General features: G+C 33.7%; 1 protein-coding gene across 10 annotated transcripts in view; it reads right to left on the reverse strand.

Moving 5' to 3' along the window:
• The window catches only part of LOC107005134 (chaperone protein dnaJ 1, mitochondrial), a 22,919-nt gene extending 10,632 nt beyond the window's left edge, over window positions 1–12,287 (reverse strand). For 9 of the 10 annotated variants that reach the window (XR_001454893.2, XR_001454891.2, XR_003576928.1 and 6 more), the window contains exons 1-15: window positions 12,148–12,287; window positions 11,282–11,344; window positions 11,093–11,186; window positions 9,776–9,862; window positions 9,586–9,677; window positions 9,012–9,095; window positions 8,855–8,893; window positions 8,639–8,758; window positions 8,506–8,547; window positions 7,376–7,463; window positions 6,229–6,293; window positions 6,032–6,094; window positions 5,884–5,956; window positions 4,121–4,212; window positions 1,693–1,764 (exon numbers count right to left, since the gene is read on the reverse strand). Coding sequence is in view for 7 of the 10 variants with exons in the window: in XM_015203673.2 (XP_015059159.1) it covers window positions 1,693–1,764; window positions 4,121–4,212; window positions 5,884–5,956; window positions 6,032–6,094; window positions 6,229–6,293; window positions 7,376–7,463; window positions 8,506–8,547; window positions 8,639–8,758; window positions 8,855–8,893; window positions 9,012–9,095; window positions 9,586–9,677; window positions 9,776–9,862; window positions 11,093–11,186; window positions 11,282–11,338 (1,068 nt within the window). In the remaining 3 variants the exon portion in view is untranslated. The remainder of the gene's footprint in view (window positions 1–1,692; window positions 1,765–4,120; window positions 4,213–5,883; window positions 5,957–6,031; window positions 6,095–6,228; window positions 6,294–7,375; window positions 7,464–8,505; window positions 8,548–8,638; window positions 8,759–8,854; window positions 8,894–9,011; window positions 9,096–9,585; window positions 9,678–9,775; window positions 9,863–11,092; window positions 11,187–11,281; window positions 11,345–12,147) is intronic. The other variant, XM_015203719.2, reaches the window with a different exon arrangement.
• Between the last annotated feature and the right edge of the window lie 3,187 nt (window positions 12,288–15,474).

Consider the following 15,474-nt stretch of genomic DNA (forward strand, 5'->3'; position numbering starts at 1 on the left):
CCCCCCTCCCTTCCCCCCCACTTTCCATGTACCAGCATTATCATCTACCCACTCAGTATTATCTAAAGCCAGTTATCTTGCTAATCAGTATCACTTAAAACTCAACAATCTCGGAGAGACTTTCTCTGGCAAGGACAGAGAGCTCAAAACTTTTAATTTGTTTAGGTGGAACATAGTGAACTTGGATAGAAAATTAGGGGCGATTGGTGTGGGTGGGGGTGGGGGGTTAGGAGTGGAAGATCTGAAAGTCCAAAACGTCACCTTACTGCAAAAATGGTTTTGGAGATTCGCTGCCCAAGAATACGCTCTATGGAAAACAGTTATCACTGCAAAATATAGGCTTCCCAATCATTGGACAACCTAGCAGACACAAACTCACAGCCCTAATGGAATTTGGGAAAGCATCAGAGTTCAAGGAAACACATTTTACTCCAACTCTGCATTTCAAGTGGGTAATGGCAGGAGTAAAGTTTGGGTGGATGTCTGGGCAATAGTAAGGGAGAAACTTGCAATACTTTTCAGTGTAGCACAGAATCCGGATGCTACAATTTCAGAGTATTGGTCACACACAGCTGGAATTCTATCAGGCGAAGAATAAATGATTGTAGATGTACACAGCATTTCTTCAATGCTTCAGATGCTGAAAAGTGTATCCCTTTTAATCTCCTTACCTGATTCTTTATTCCGGAAGAGAGACGCTAAAGGTAATTTACAGTTAAAGCTTGTTATTGACTCTTGAGGAACTCAAATTTCATCCTCAATTGATCATGGAAATGCATTTGAAGAAACATGACACCTATGAAGGTCGAATGCTTCACATGGCTGGCTGTAGGTGCACGCCTCAATCACAAGAATCTCCCAAAAAAGGATATTTACAGTAGATTCCTTTTGTGTGAGAGCCAATCTGAGGACATTAATCACCTTTCAGTTCACTGTTCACTCACTTCAGAAATCTGGTTCCCACAAAAGCTTTGGGGGTCAAGTGGGCAATGCCTAAGGTAACTACTATTTGCTGCAGTACTGGTTACAGGAAAGGTCTCGGAAAGACAAATGCAAATATGGAATTTAGTTCCTTCAGCTATTTGATGGTCCATATAGAACAAATCTCTATTGCTTTTTTGGAATAATATGGCTAGTGTAAATGACATGAAGCCATGATAGGCTTATCAAACTCATTACACAATCTATATCTTTCGCTTTCCCTGTAAATATTTAAAGCACTTTCTTAATGCTGTCTTTTAAAATATCGCCTTTTAATGATTAACAAAAAAAAACTAAACAATCTCTAATCATTGCCAACTAGAATGGGATGAAATTTTGAAGTCATGTTCTTCAGTGTGGTGATCAATGCTTGAATCTGGTGATGGGACTGTGAAGAGAGAAAGATTGAGGAGAGCTTCAGAGTCGGTATTGACAATGGTACTAGGATTTTTATTTATTTATTTTCTGGATAATGGTAGTAATGGTTTAACTAAGTTGATTAAGATTTACAGAGAAAAAAGGGAGAGAGTGTGTCAAGGGTCTCCTCAGTTACACGAGTGAATGAAGGGCACAACTATCCGTTTGAACTTATCAAGAAAAAAGAAGAACAACCCAGATACCTTCCTACCAACAGCGAAGCAATGTATATGGTAAAGCATAAACTTTTATTAGCATGCCTAAAAGTAGGGAAAGAACGGAAGATATTCTCACTTTTGTAAAGCTGATATGATAATCCACATAAAGGTCAGCTCCTTCTCTAGCAAATAGAGGATCTTTAGCAACCTGCGAAACAAAAAGAATGAAGTTTCCATGTAAACAAAGTTAAACCAGTCAACAAAAAGGACCCCCAAGACAAAAGGTTTTAAAGAAAAAAAGGGAAAATCCAAACTGAGAAAAGCACCAAATTTATGCCCATGTAGTCAATTATCAAAAGATATTTCTTTGTCGTGACTATGTGTAACGGTGCGACAAAAACATAGGTGTTGGCCCAATCAATGTTGTTAAAGGCCCACTTACACGTGCTTAAGCCCTGAAGCTTAGTGCAGCACAGGCCAGACGCTTCGCCTGACTATCACCTCACTTCACTGGCGCTTTACAGCTTTATTAGAGGCATCACAGAAGTCTCCACCTCAACTTCCAGTGGGATCAGTTTTAAGGAGGGCAACATTAAATACCAAGCATAAATGACAAAGCAATAGTGGACACTTTTGTATGAATATATAGGTGAATTGGAATACAAAAACAGAAACTTAGTAAAAGAACACAAGTTACTAATGTAAACAAAATTGGATCTGAATAATAAATTTAAAATGTTTTCTGAACTAGAATAGCATGCTTTTATGTCATATGTTCCATATGTTATAGCTTCTCAATGATTAAGTCCACATAATTGAGGTTTGTATTTATATTCATTTTTTTTGTATGACATTTATTTATTCTTCTGTAACGTTTCTTCGCTACAGCTCATGCTTTTGAACTTTATTTGCACTTTGCACTCAAACAGCTGAAACTTGATACCCCATCCGCTTTTATCTTTGGTAACAATGACATGGAATCTACCTAATATATAAAAATTAGCCCAAGAAGAAAAAATTGCAGCTACCATGCATGATACTCAAAAACACCCGCTTTGCATGCCTGCTGGTACGCTTAAATCAGTCCATGTGATAGCTTTAGGACATATACGGATGGTCTTGAGCCAAATCAGTCGTTCAAACAATGGTCCAACCTCCAACATTAATGTGCTTGTTAGCTTTCATTTGAAGTCATATTCTTCAGTCTGATGATCAATGATTATCCCTACTTGCTTTCAAATATTTCAATTAAATTATTGAGGGGAGCACATAAATTTCAGAAAGCTTCCATCCCCTCACAATGCATTTTTGGAGAAACATAAGGAGCTGCTACTGAATCGATAAGAGTTCAAGCAGTCTTGCTTGAGTTTAATATGCCAAGACTTCATTGAATAAAGATAAAAGGCTAAAGAGAGTAGAATAAAGTGAAGGTGAATACACACTGATCAAGAGCTTGGTAAGTGTTCAAGACTTGCTGGTTAGATTGGATTTTAACAAATATCACTGGGAGACTTTTTTTTTTCTGATCGGAGAGAAGGGCTTCCACTTTATTACTTGGGTAGAATGAAATAGCTAGACTCTCTTATCAGCTTTCTTTTCGGATATATTTTTCCTTAGCACTCAAGAAGCAGATATTATTAATTGAATTGATGTGAAGTCTTTCCGTTCCCGGTCCAATTACAACTAACAGAATGTACATTAGTTTATCACTATCAGACATCTGATGGACCTCTACTCCATCAACTTTTTGTTTGTCAGAAAAATAACTAAAGGCGGTTTACTCATTGTGCATCTTAATTGCATAATAATACTTTTTCACAAGTAATTCAGCAAATTCTGTTGTAAGGTTGAGGGGCTGGAAAAGCCAAAATACACAGTTCTCAAATACCTTAAGCTCCCATTCCCCTCTTAAGTTGTTTTCTGACCATCTAAAAAAGGTAAATGCCTCTCAGTCTTCCTTTATTTACCTTCCCTAATACCATCTACTCAAAAGATATATAGTTAAAGAGAAGGGTAAATAACCTAAAGCAACGCCAAACACGTCATTATGTAAATATCATCTCACTTGTTTTGAGAAAGGAACAAACATTATTGATCTTCAGAACCAAGGCTATGCTGGAATCCATATTGACTGGTCCAAAGCAATGTATATATCATCTCCCTTTACAAAATGTAAGAGCCCACCTCCTTGAAAATGTCTTTTTGGCCTATCACTGAACCCTTAGCAGATCCTGGTCATGTCTAGCTTTGTAGGTGTTTCACTTCATACCCATCACTCATGCATTAGGATATTCCAATTCCCTTGTTGAAAGAAAAACTCTAGTGGGTTTCTGCTATTAATCAGGGACATCAGATAATTTATCCATAAGCTAGAAATTAATGAAGAAATTTAATGAATTTCTGCTATATATATCATGCAAATATTATAAGGATTGACCATGCATAAAAATTCTTGAAGTCACAGACATGGTAGTAAATCCAAAACGATCACAAAAAATCACATTAGCTGACCCAATATAGAAGATACATTAGAGTAAGACTTGAATCAGATGAGGATCATGCACCTTTAGCTTTATAAATAAGCTGCCTGGCTGCACCCCTCGCCTGCCAGCATGACCAGCTTTTGGCACCCGAATAGTATCACCAGAGTCAACACCTGATCCATCACGGAAAGTAAGTTCATCACAATAATCCTATCTTATGCTCTTAGACCTAGCTACTACAATGAAAATCAGAAAAAGTTTCATACGGAAATGTCTACTCGTCCAATGAACATAGAATCAATCAGGTATGCTGAAACTAGTCGTGGTCAACAATATGAATCATCTACATCTGTTCAGCTCTTTTTATTACATTACAGACTAACTGATTTTTAGAAGTAGCTCCCTAAGTCCCGCATATGTAGTCATATTGACATAAATTCTCTAACCACGGTAAAATGACTCTTGACAAACCAGACCTCATGTAAGTGTAACAACAACAACTAAGCATTAATCCAGCTAGTTGGTATTGCCTAAGTTGATCATCTCTTTCCATTGATTTTGTTAGTTAGATTAGATCAACATGGATTACAAGGATTATAGGGTTATATTGAAACTTACTTCATTATTTTAAATCTACCCAGACTCCTTTTAGAACTTCCAATCATCATAGTTCGCATTTATAAACTGATATATTTGGAGGTCCAACATAAAACATGGTTAAACCATCTCATATTACCTTCTCTCATTTTATTGCCTACATATATTACCCTAACCTTTGTCCAATGTGGTCATTTCTAATTCTTATATAACCATACAATCATCTCAACATCCGCATTCCGGAGATATTTTTCTGTGGATATGCAGGCCTTACAAGTTCAACATTCACTCCTGCATAACATTTTTGGTCTCAACCATATTATAAAGTTTACCCTTCCACTTAAGTAAGTATCTCCTTATCAAATAGCAAACCTGTCAAAATCTACTATTTAAACCATCTTTATTTATTTCTCAGTGGTTAAGCCTCATATTTGCCTTTAGCAAAACCATCTTTCTAAATTGACTACACTAAATCTTCTCAGTTCAGGGTTGTACTCTATACTCGAAATTCTGGACTTTACCAGGCAACACAACCAGCAGAAATCTGGTAAAGAAATATGTTCTCCATAGTCGGGAAGTTTATCATATGATGAGGGTCAAATAAGACAATACGATCAAATCTTTAGTGGAAAAGCACCGAATCACCTTAATCTTCATTCAAATTGGTCATTTGTATATTTAATAGCAGAAATGCGAGGCAAAATACCACATGCTATATCCTCAACATTCAAACTTAAGTGATATAGCCCAAACACTCCCCATTTTCAATATCATCTTATACCTCCCCCAATCCCCACCCCCACCCCCTGCACCCTTTTTTTTCTGAAAAGTTTGGTTCATACGATTTTACTCAAAAAGAGGTGGTTCAAATCCAAGTGGTTGAGAAATTTCTTGACCTATAATAATCGACTAAATGTACCTCATATCTATCATACTAGGGCATGGGGATTTGTATCCATATAGTTCCACATGTATTTACACATAAAAACCATCTTGGGCTGTTTAAGCTCGAAATTCGTGCCAGCAGAAAAGTCCCCACCCTAGAGGAAAAAACAAAGATATGAAATATTGTGAACTAACAAAGTTTCCATCTAGTTGTTTAAGCAGAATATACAAGAACTTCAACTGAAGTATGCAGATTTTTTTTTGAAACTGCTAATGTTCAACTATAGTACACTGATGTAGTTTAGAATAAACTAAACTCCTTATGGTAGGACTTAAATTGGAAAGTAAAAACCAATGCATACCGGCAGGTATAGTTACTTTAACGTCTTTAATGGCTTCAACAACTCCTGATGCTTTGCATGCCCTACAACGTTCCTGATAGAAAACCAAGAAATGACCATTTGAAGCTGTGTCAAATTAGTAGGGTGTTCATTGTATAAAAATCAAGACCTTAATGACTCGTCCAGATCCTTTACAGGTACTGCAAGTTGCTGTAAATGGAGGGATTGTAACCTGATGAATACGTTGGAGAGTATTAATAAAACAGAAAGATAACATTGCTCGATTATCAGGCATAAGGGGAAGGTGTTCCACTAAGTTTAAACCTCATATGATGAGGTCACCGTCAGAAACTTGAATGTACTTACTCTCCCAACTCCTTGACAAGTTGGACATACTTTTGGCGTTGAATTCAATGGATAGCCCAAACCACCTGAATGAGGATGAGGATAACACAGTGTTAAGTTAAGATCATGATGAGTGGTAAAACTATGAATTTCAAAGAGCAAGTTTTGGGATAAAATTGTCATATAAAATGAGACCGAGGGAATAGTTAAAAGTCAAAGCAACTCCATCATTTTTCATGCAAGTCAACCCACATCATATAATATTGAATAGATTGAATACAATTACATTTTACTTCTTCCGTCTTGGGATAGTCAAGCCACATAAAATATTGAATAGATTGAATACAATTACATTTTCTTCTTCTCTCTTGAGATATAGACTTAATTATTATTTTCTTTCACTTCAGATGAAGCCAGATAGTGCCTCCAGGTATAAGCAGTTAAGCACCATTATCTCTCATGAAACTAAAGTAACCATACTTTCCAGGTGACCTTTATGATCAATGTACTAATTTATCCATTAGGACAGCACCCTATAGTACTGTATGTTTAGCAGAGTAAAAGCATGACTGTTGGAACTCGTTAGCAGTTTTTTGCTCCCTTCACCTTTCTAGTAACAAGATCAACATGACTGCTTAGCTCTTTTCTATTTTTGGTGTAAACAAGATATATTAACTAGGAGAAAAGACATCTTTGATGTGCTAGATTGTTTATAGGCAGCAGTTTAGACTAAGACTGTTTTATTCTGTAAATTGTAACACTTTTGAAGGGGTGTGCTAGATTGTTTTGTTTATAGGCAGCAGTTTAGACTAAAACTGTTTTATTCTGTAAGTTGTAACACTTTTGAAGGGGATCTACACTTCTATTGTACTATACCTGTGGATATACAGACTAAAGTTACCAGTTTAAAAAAAAAAAGAACAGAGAAAAGAGAGCAGAAACATGTCACAGAGAGAGAGAGAGAGAGAGAGAGAGAGAGAGAAGCCAGACAAACTGTGTAGTCATCCTCTACCCATGCTTCCACAAAGAGATAGCATAATAAACAAAGAAAAAGACAAGGCAAAAGACAATAAGACATCCAACTGCAACACAAAGTAAAGGCTTCAAAAACATAACCAGATAGTTTAAACAATGTGCATCAAAAGAGAACATCAGCTTTTATACTTACTGCAAGAATCACATGGTACATCTGCATCAAATGATAGATGTTTTGTGCATCCTTTAGCAGCTTCAGAAAAAGAGAGAGAAAGCTCCACCTACCATTTGAAGATAATACAGTCAAACAGGTCTCTGAAAATGCGGAGAAATCTGAGAAAATGATCAAAGTGATCCTTAATGTATTAGGGCTCGTTTACTTTGGTCCTTGATATATACACCTAACAGATATAGTCCTTACTATTCTTAATGCATAAGAGAAGTTAATCATTTTGATAAGAAACAATTACCATTTTCAAAAAAAAATGTTAATCATTTTGATCCTTTACCCTAACTAACAGATTTTAAGAAATGCTATTAAGTTTAACCCTCTAACCACGTGACTAACAAAAGTCACAGCAACAAAGGCCCAAGCTATCGTCTTTTCACTCATCAAAAGTAGGAGCTCTGAAAAATCACAGAAAAACTAGAGAATGGTGGCACATCCCCTGCTAGGAACAAATTCACAAGAAGATGAATCCTTTCTTTCATAAATTTTAAAAGTATACTGAAGTACAGCAAAGAAGTGAAACAAATTTTTGCCAACATGTAAGTTACCAAACCCCTCTCTTTTTCTTTCAATTCACAAATCTCTAAATCTGCAATTGTTTTTTTACATTGTATATTGTTTGATTTATTTTAATTTATTGTTTTTTAATAATAACAGCCAGGAAAAGATTATTAACAATTGCAAGGATTCGAAATGATTTCTTTCATGCTTTTCTTTGGAGTTCTGTCTGAACAACAATGTATCTCTACAGATACGTTGAAATTTCACCAAGTTCAGAACCGGAACCCAGCACTGATGTGGCTTCTCCAACAGTGATTCCGGTCCTTCAACTTCATCTACCCTGACTTCTCCTCTAGCGCTTCCGCCATGAAATCTCTTTCCTGATCATCGAGGGTTAAATTTAACTGAAAACTTGACGGATCAGTTAGTTTTTAGTGTATAGGACTAAAATAATTCACTTTTCCTATACGCTAAGGACCATATTTGTTAAGGTGCATATATCAAGGACCAAACTAAACCAACCCCAATACGTTAAGGACCATCTTGATCTTCTCAGGAAATCTCAAATGGAAAATAATCACAAAAGGCACCACCTGAATGTCTTGCGTCAGATTTTCAGCCTCATTTTCAAATATCTGAGAGATATTGAAGCATTTACATTTAAGCAAAACTCCATACAACACCGCACTTCGCAAAAGAGAAAAAAAGGGTGGAGAAGAAATATACCTCAGAAAATATTTTCTGAAACGAACCAGAGAATTGTGTGCTATATGTATATCTAAAATCATTGCCATTCCCATAATTATAATTTATATTTTCTGTGTTGTTGCTTGGTTGCTCCTTCATCTGAATTAATAAAAAAACATCATTGGTAGTATATCAAATTGAATCATGATGTAGCATAACTTGAAAATACAACCCATAGGAGAAAAATCATGTTACCATGTCATATTGTGCTCTCTTCTGTGGGTTTTGCAGAATCTGGATTCACCTTTCACGATTACAATCCATAAAAAATCATACGGTAGTATAAGGAAATGCAACAATTCTTCAACCATGGTCACGATATTATTATTCAAGAACACAGAAATATTTAAACCTCATATGCATCTCTTATCTCTTGAAATTTCCTCTTCGCAGATGGATTATTCTTATTGGCATCTGGGTGGTATTTTTTTGCAAGCTGCAAAAGGTTTTGATGTCAACATACTAGACAGTTAAAATAGCACAGAACGGATGAAGAAAATGATAAAAAGCCACAGATCTAAGCTAGATAATGCTTAAGATAAATGAAGCAAATAAATTCTTGAAGTGCAAAAGTTAAATCACTTGTCTGAGAACACCAACACAATGTGAACTATCACCTCTAAACAAACAAGAAGATTCCTTTTTCAGATATGGGAGGGGGAGGGGGATAAGAAGAAAACTCTGATTATCCTAATGACAACAAACTACTAAACAACCAGCCTCTTCATTGAAAACAATCTACCAATGACTAGTAAAATTTCGATACCAAAAAGGAAACAGATCCATATGCAAACAAAAGGTGGTGTCAAGTTGACAGTGACAAGCTTTTAACACCAAATAGAAGATGGCATCTTAGTTTAACTGAAAATGAACATATCAATAAACCGCTTATTCAAACTTAAAAACCTATTAAATAATATGCTCACCACATGAAAAGCCTTCTTAATCTCATCTCGAGTAGAATCTCTAGATACACCTAGAATTTCATAGTAATCTCGTTCTGCAGAATAACAAGCTCCTGAAAAATTAAGTGATGCAATTGCTTCATATGATAGAGCAATCAATAAGATGAAACACGCAAATCAAAAGAAGCTGTCTATAGATATCGAGGAATACCGGTGGAATGGAAAAAATGCTTCAACGGTGGAAATCTCCTAGTCGAAGAACTATTAGGTTTACCAATAAAACTGCAACTGTACAAAGCTGATATACAAAGCAAAGTAAACCATGGTATCATAGATTGGCTTTTCAATTGGCTGAACATAATTCATGTTAGAGTAACGACATTTTCTCTCAAGTTCAGGTGTTTCAACATACATTCAGCACATACATAAATGTGATTTTCACTATCAAACATTTTTTCAATGACAATGGTGTCCCTGCCAATTGCACCCACCTCAACTATTCTGCCAGATACCTACTGCCTCCTATCAACACAAGTATCCGTAGTTCTTGGTGATTTAGGCATATGAGAAGAAATCACCGAGTGTTTTTTAATTTGAATCTATAACCTCATAGCTATCCTCCCACTTGGTTGACCACACCCTTGAGTGCACTAACAACTATATTTTAGCATTTAAGTATTCACCTCAGGTCAAGTAAATGATCTCTTTCTTAGAAAAGAAACTGCGTAAATTCTGCCTTTTTGGATCCCATAATCTGATGTTGCCAGTACTATGTTTGGGGTCGTGGTGAGAGGAAATTTGGGGGGGCAAATTAACTAATGCAGCGGTATGGTTTTATCCTTAGCATGTAACTCTTTTTAATAATTAATTAAAGATTTTATAAGTTTGTGCACTAGGCCTGTGCATCAGCCATAATTGCAGGTTGTGCAATCCCTCTATTCTGTCTAGGTGACATTGCACCTACCACGACAGCTGGTGACATGATTTTGCTTTATAGTCTTAGGAGAACAATTCTACCCCTATGCAAGCCTGTCATCTATCCCCTCCTCCGGCTTCTCAAGCGACAGAGATAATATATGGTCCTAATTCACCTTCTGAAATTGCTTACACTGGCTTTGCCCATCAAATAAAAGCTTTAAGCAACACATTCCACCTATTCTGTAACAAGTATCTGCCAATTGGTGTCAAATTAGGTAAACTGCTTTTTGGAGGACTGTTTAGTGTACACAAATTAGTTAGACCATCCTGACCTTTCTAAAAATTGTCCACATCAATGAAGCTTGTAACAAATCCGAGATTTTATTACCTTGTTATGTTACCACTACTCAATGAAGGTAAAGTTTAAACTTTTGTACCTTCTCACATCAGAACCAATGCCCAATTAACCTAACTAACAACTATGGGCACAAAGTTGAGCTTAATTAATGACAAGTAGCTCATGAGTCACGGCAAATAATCGTAATTCCAGAGTTTGATACAGAGAAAAGAGTTCAATCTCAGAAGTTACAGTTCAAGGTAAGCCTCTTACATCGATTTTTAAGTAATGTAGGTAGATATTCTGGAACATGTGTACACACATTCCCTTTATTGATCATTGATTTTGCAGAAACTGAGTGCTGTGACTGTAAATGGAGAAAAAGAGTTTAGGGACAATATTACCACTTCTCTGAAATATAACTTGTAAGTACAACATTGCAGCAGTTTTCAATAATATTACCAAAATAATTTTAATGATAGATTTTGGGGAAACTCCTGTCCACCTCAGTCTGCCCATTTTGAGCTGGAAGCAATTCCAAAAGCCAAAAAAGTTAAACATAAGCTAAAGTGAAATGCCCCAGGTGGAAGAAAAAAAAAACGTTAGATGTGATAATAACAGAATACTTGGCAAGAATTAACCACTTCAGTTTTAGGGTGTGTTCTCTATGAAGGAAAATGTATTATTGGAAAATGTTCTCCACAAAAATAAGTGGTTTTCTTACTTATTATCTTGAGTTCTGTAAATATGCAAAAGATATTATCCAAAAATCATTCATATATAATCTAAACAAATACTATGAAAAATGGGGATGGGGGCTATGGGGGTGAGGGTGAAGATGAAGCGCGTTGGAGGGTACTTGTACAACTTGTTATCCCAACTTATTTTCCTAAAGAAAATATTTTTCCGAAAGTTTGACCAATCCTCCATAGCGAACACACCCACCCTTAATGTTTTATGCAAGAATTGCATGAAGAACACAATTTAGCTTTTTAAGCTGGAAGATGCAAAAGAACTACAAGTCTACAACACCATCTAACACACACTCTCCTTCCACTAACTTCTTTAAGCAAAGATTTTCACTTCCCATCCATAAAAATTAACCCTTTTGGCATTTTTCACTTTAATCTCAGAGTTTGGCATTCCTCATCTTAACTTACTGTATCAACAGAAAGCAGCACAAATACAAATACAAGAACATATACATTACCCACTGCCAATTCAAAAAAACCAGAACATCATACATACTTTTACAAACTGCCAAGTAACCTAACGGGTTCTAATAACAAAAAAAATTAAAAAACAACATCGAGAGAAATTAGGCTTACTTGTAAAAGAATCTGTAATTGAAATTCTAGAGCTACTGCTGTCTAATTGTTGGTTCAATCTTGAAAAAATGAAAATGTTTCACTTTTTATGCTCTATGGGGACGGCTTTAATTGGGTCTAAGTTTTTATAAGTTACTATAATTTTCTTTTTTTCCTATGAGGTTTTGTCTTTTAGGGCATCACCCCTTGATTGTTAAATTATAACTCAATTTTTATTTAATAGTTAATTTTATTTTATATGTTTATTTATTTTCGTCGTCCACAAACTTAATTTATCTATATATATTTTGAACAATTTTTCATCATGACTATTTAAAAATTTTCATGTGGCTCGACTAAAATGTAGAGTTGTCAAAAAGAACCCGTCCCATTCCATTCGGCCTAGGTTTTTTGGGTTAAAAATTTTGAAGGGCTAGGACGGATCGACTCTTCATTTGAAATGGCCTGAAAATACTCAATTCAATCAATCCTAAAAGAGTTGAGGGCTGGAGGCGGGCTAACCCTTGATAATTTTGTCTTTTAAAATTTTTGGAAGAAAGTCGATTGTCAAATTATACCTTAATTTAGTTAATTTTACTTCGCGCGACTATTTTTGTTCCGTTGTCTACAAACTTGATATACATACCCAAACTTTAAACAATTTTCCACCGTGGCTATTTAAAATGCAACGATGATAAATGATGATGATCCAGTTTGACTTTGGAACATGAATATAATTTTTATGTCCTAAAAGTAGGTGATCCGAGGATAAAAGTTGCCTTTTTTTTTTATTTCAAGTGAATTTTTTTTTTTTGAAAATTGTTGTATGCTGTCAAATTTTGAGGAAAAAATTATTCATATCATTCATTAAAAAATTAGCTCATATAGATTATTTATTAAAAGTTTGGTTTATTTATGTTATTTTTGTTGAAGAACAAGGAAGCTGACGATTGGAACATCTCAATGAACAGATCCAACGCAACTGACTGACGTGTCTCCAGCAAGTGTTGATAAAGAAGGAAGCTGAGGATTGGAACATGTCAAAGAAACAGGTCCAACGAAGCTGACTGGCGAGTTCATAACACGGCTAAGAATTATAGTCGCACTAGGATTAGACTACCTATTTTAATTAGGATTATATTTAGTCTAAGAACTATATTATGATTAAGATTATAGTACGACAAGGGAGTATATACTTAACATTATTATTCATCAATACTACATATATTGATCAACATATCAATATTGATAACATATCAATCTATCAGATTGATCTACAATTTTCATTAACAAATAATGATATGAATTTGTATTTTCTTAAATAAAAATGACACAAATAAGATAAACTTTTAACAAATGACATAAATAAGCATTGTCTTAAAATTCAATGACATATTTGAAATTTTTCTCTCAAAATTTACTGAAAAGTAAAATTTGATTAAGAAAATTATGTAATTGATTATCTATTCTTTTTCACTACTACTTGAAGTTGGTAATATAAAGTATAAAATTTTCCATTATCTCTATTTCTACATGATTTGTGATATATTTGCGGAAGGAGAAGTTATTTTCTTTTTCATTAATTACTACTTCTGATATTTAGATTTTGAAAATAGTTTTTCTTGGATTCACTTTGTATTGAGTAGTAATTATTGGTTTTAACTAAAATAATTGTACATATTTTGATTTTAGATTTGGTAAATGCATAATGATGTATTATTTACTACTTTTATATATATTACTCCATAATGTAGAAGGGAATATAAGCAGCTTGAATTCAAGTTCCAAAATTACAAACAGATGATTCAAAATTATAGATATAGAAATTTCATTAATTTTGTTGTTCCTTGGAATCCCTTGTGATATAAACTTGATAATTATGATATTTGTGTAAATCTTTGTCAAAAATATGTAATTTGATTTATGCATTGCTACTCTATATTATTTTATTCTACTCTCTCTATATGATGTTTGACAAAAAATAAAAACTAAACTTTAAAATTTTATTTGTCACATAAATCGGAAGAGTGAAAATAATGCTATAATATATATTATTAGTCACAATAATTAATAATATACGATATTAAAAAAATATATTAAAATTTGACTTAATTTCAAATTTTACATGTGCTACGTAAATTGAGACAAAAGGAATAACAATAATTTGACAATTACAGTTAAAATATTAAATTGCAAAAGTTAACAATTCAATTTTATTTTATTGAACATATTAAAAATTTGATTGAATCTTAAAATTTTATGTGCCGGATAAAGTGAGACAGAAATAGTTATATAATATCAATTGAGAATTACTTAAGTATTATAAATCAAATAAATATTACAATAATTCAAAAATACTTAAAACTTAACTTGGAAATTACTTTTAAGTATTATAAATCATAATAAATAATACAGTAATTTAAATTACTTGAAAATTACTTCAAAGGTATTATAAGTTATAATAAATAATACAACAAATCAAATTACTTAAAATTCAACAACTTAAATATATTTTTTAAAATATATTAAAAGTTTGGTTAATTTGTCAAAATTTTACATGGTAAATTGAGACATAAGAAAACATATATACTTTTTTAAAAAATTACCTTGAAAGTAATATAAGCACAATAAGTAACAATTTAAAGTATTTAAAAATTTGATTGAGTTTGTCAATTTCGTATGTTCCACAACCTAAACCAAATAAAATAACATATATTGGATCCGTGCTTACACGAGCGATTGTAACTAGAATATATGTAAAAGCAATTGTTGTACCAAGACACTATCTTCTTTTTTTTTTTTTTGTCCTACACTTGTTCATGGACAATATCCTCATTCTGATTTTTGTCCAAACAATTAAACAATTTTTTAGAAATCCCATCATCTTCTTTTCCACTCTCTTGGTTTTTTTTTTCCCTTAACAATCACTCTCATCCAAACATCACTATTATTGATAGCTGAAGCAAATCGATCTTAGCAAAGTCTAGTAAAGTGATGTTCTTGCATTAGGCCTAGCAATTATTTAGGCCTCGAAAGTTATTATTTCATTTATATAATTTTTAATTTTCAATATATATCTGATTTTTAGAAATAAAATTATTAATTGACTAAAGATATACGTGTAATGCACATGATAAATACATACAACACACACAAAAACTAGTTTGATTGAATATATCATGTTTAATTGTTCGGAGAAGAATAAAAACAATGATAAAGTAATTTTAAATAAAGTAATTTAATAATTAAAAATATTACGTTAGATCATATGTTGTTTCAAAATTAAGCATATAGACTAACAATTGAGACTCTTGTCACTTTAGTGAGCATATGGACCAACAGAATATA

Source organism: Solanum pennellii, chromosome 1, assembly GCF_001406875.1.
Source record: "Solanum pennellii chromosome 1, SPENNV200".
Classification (NCBI taxonomy): Eukaryota; Viridiplantae; Streptophyta; class Magnoliopsida; order Solanales; family Solanaceae; genus Solanum; species Solanum pennellii.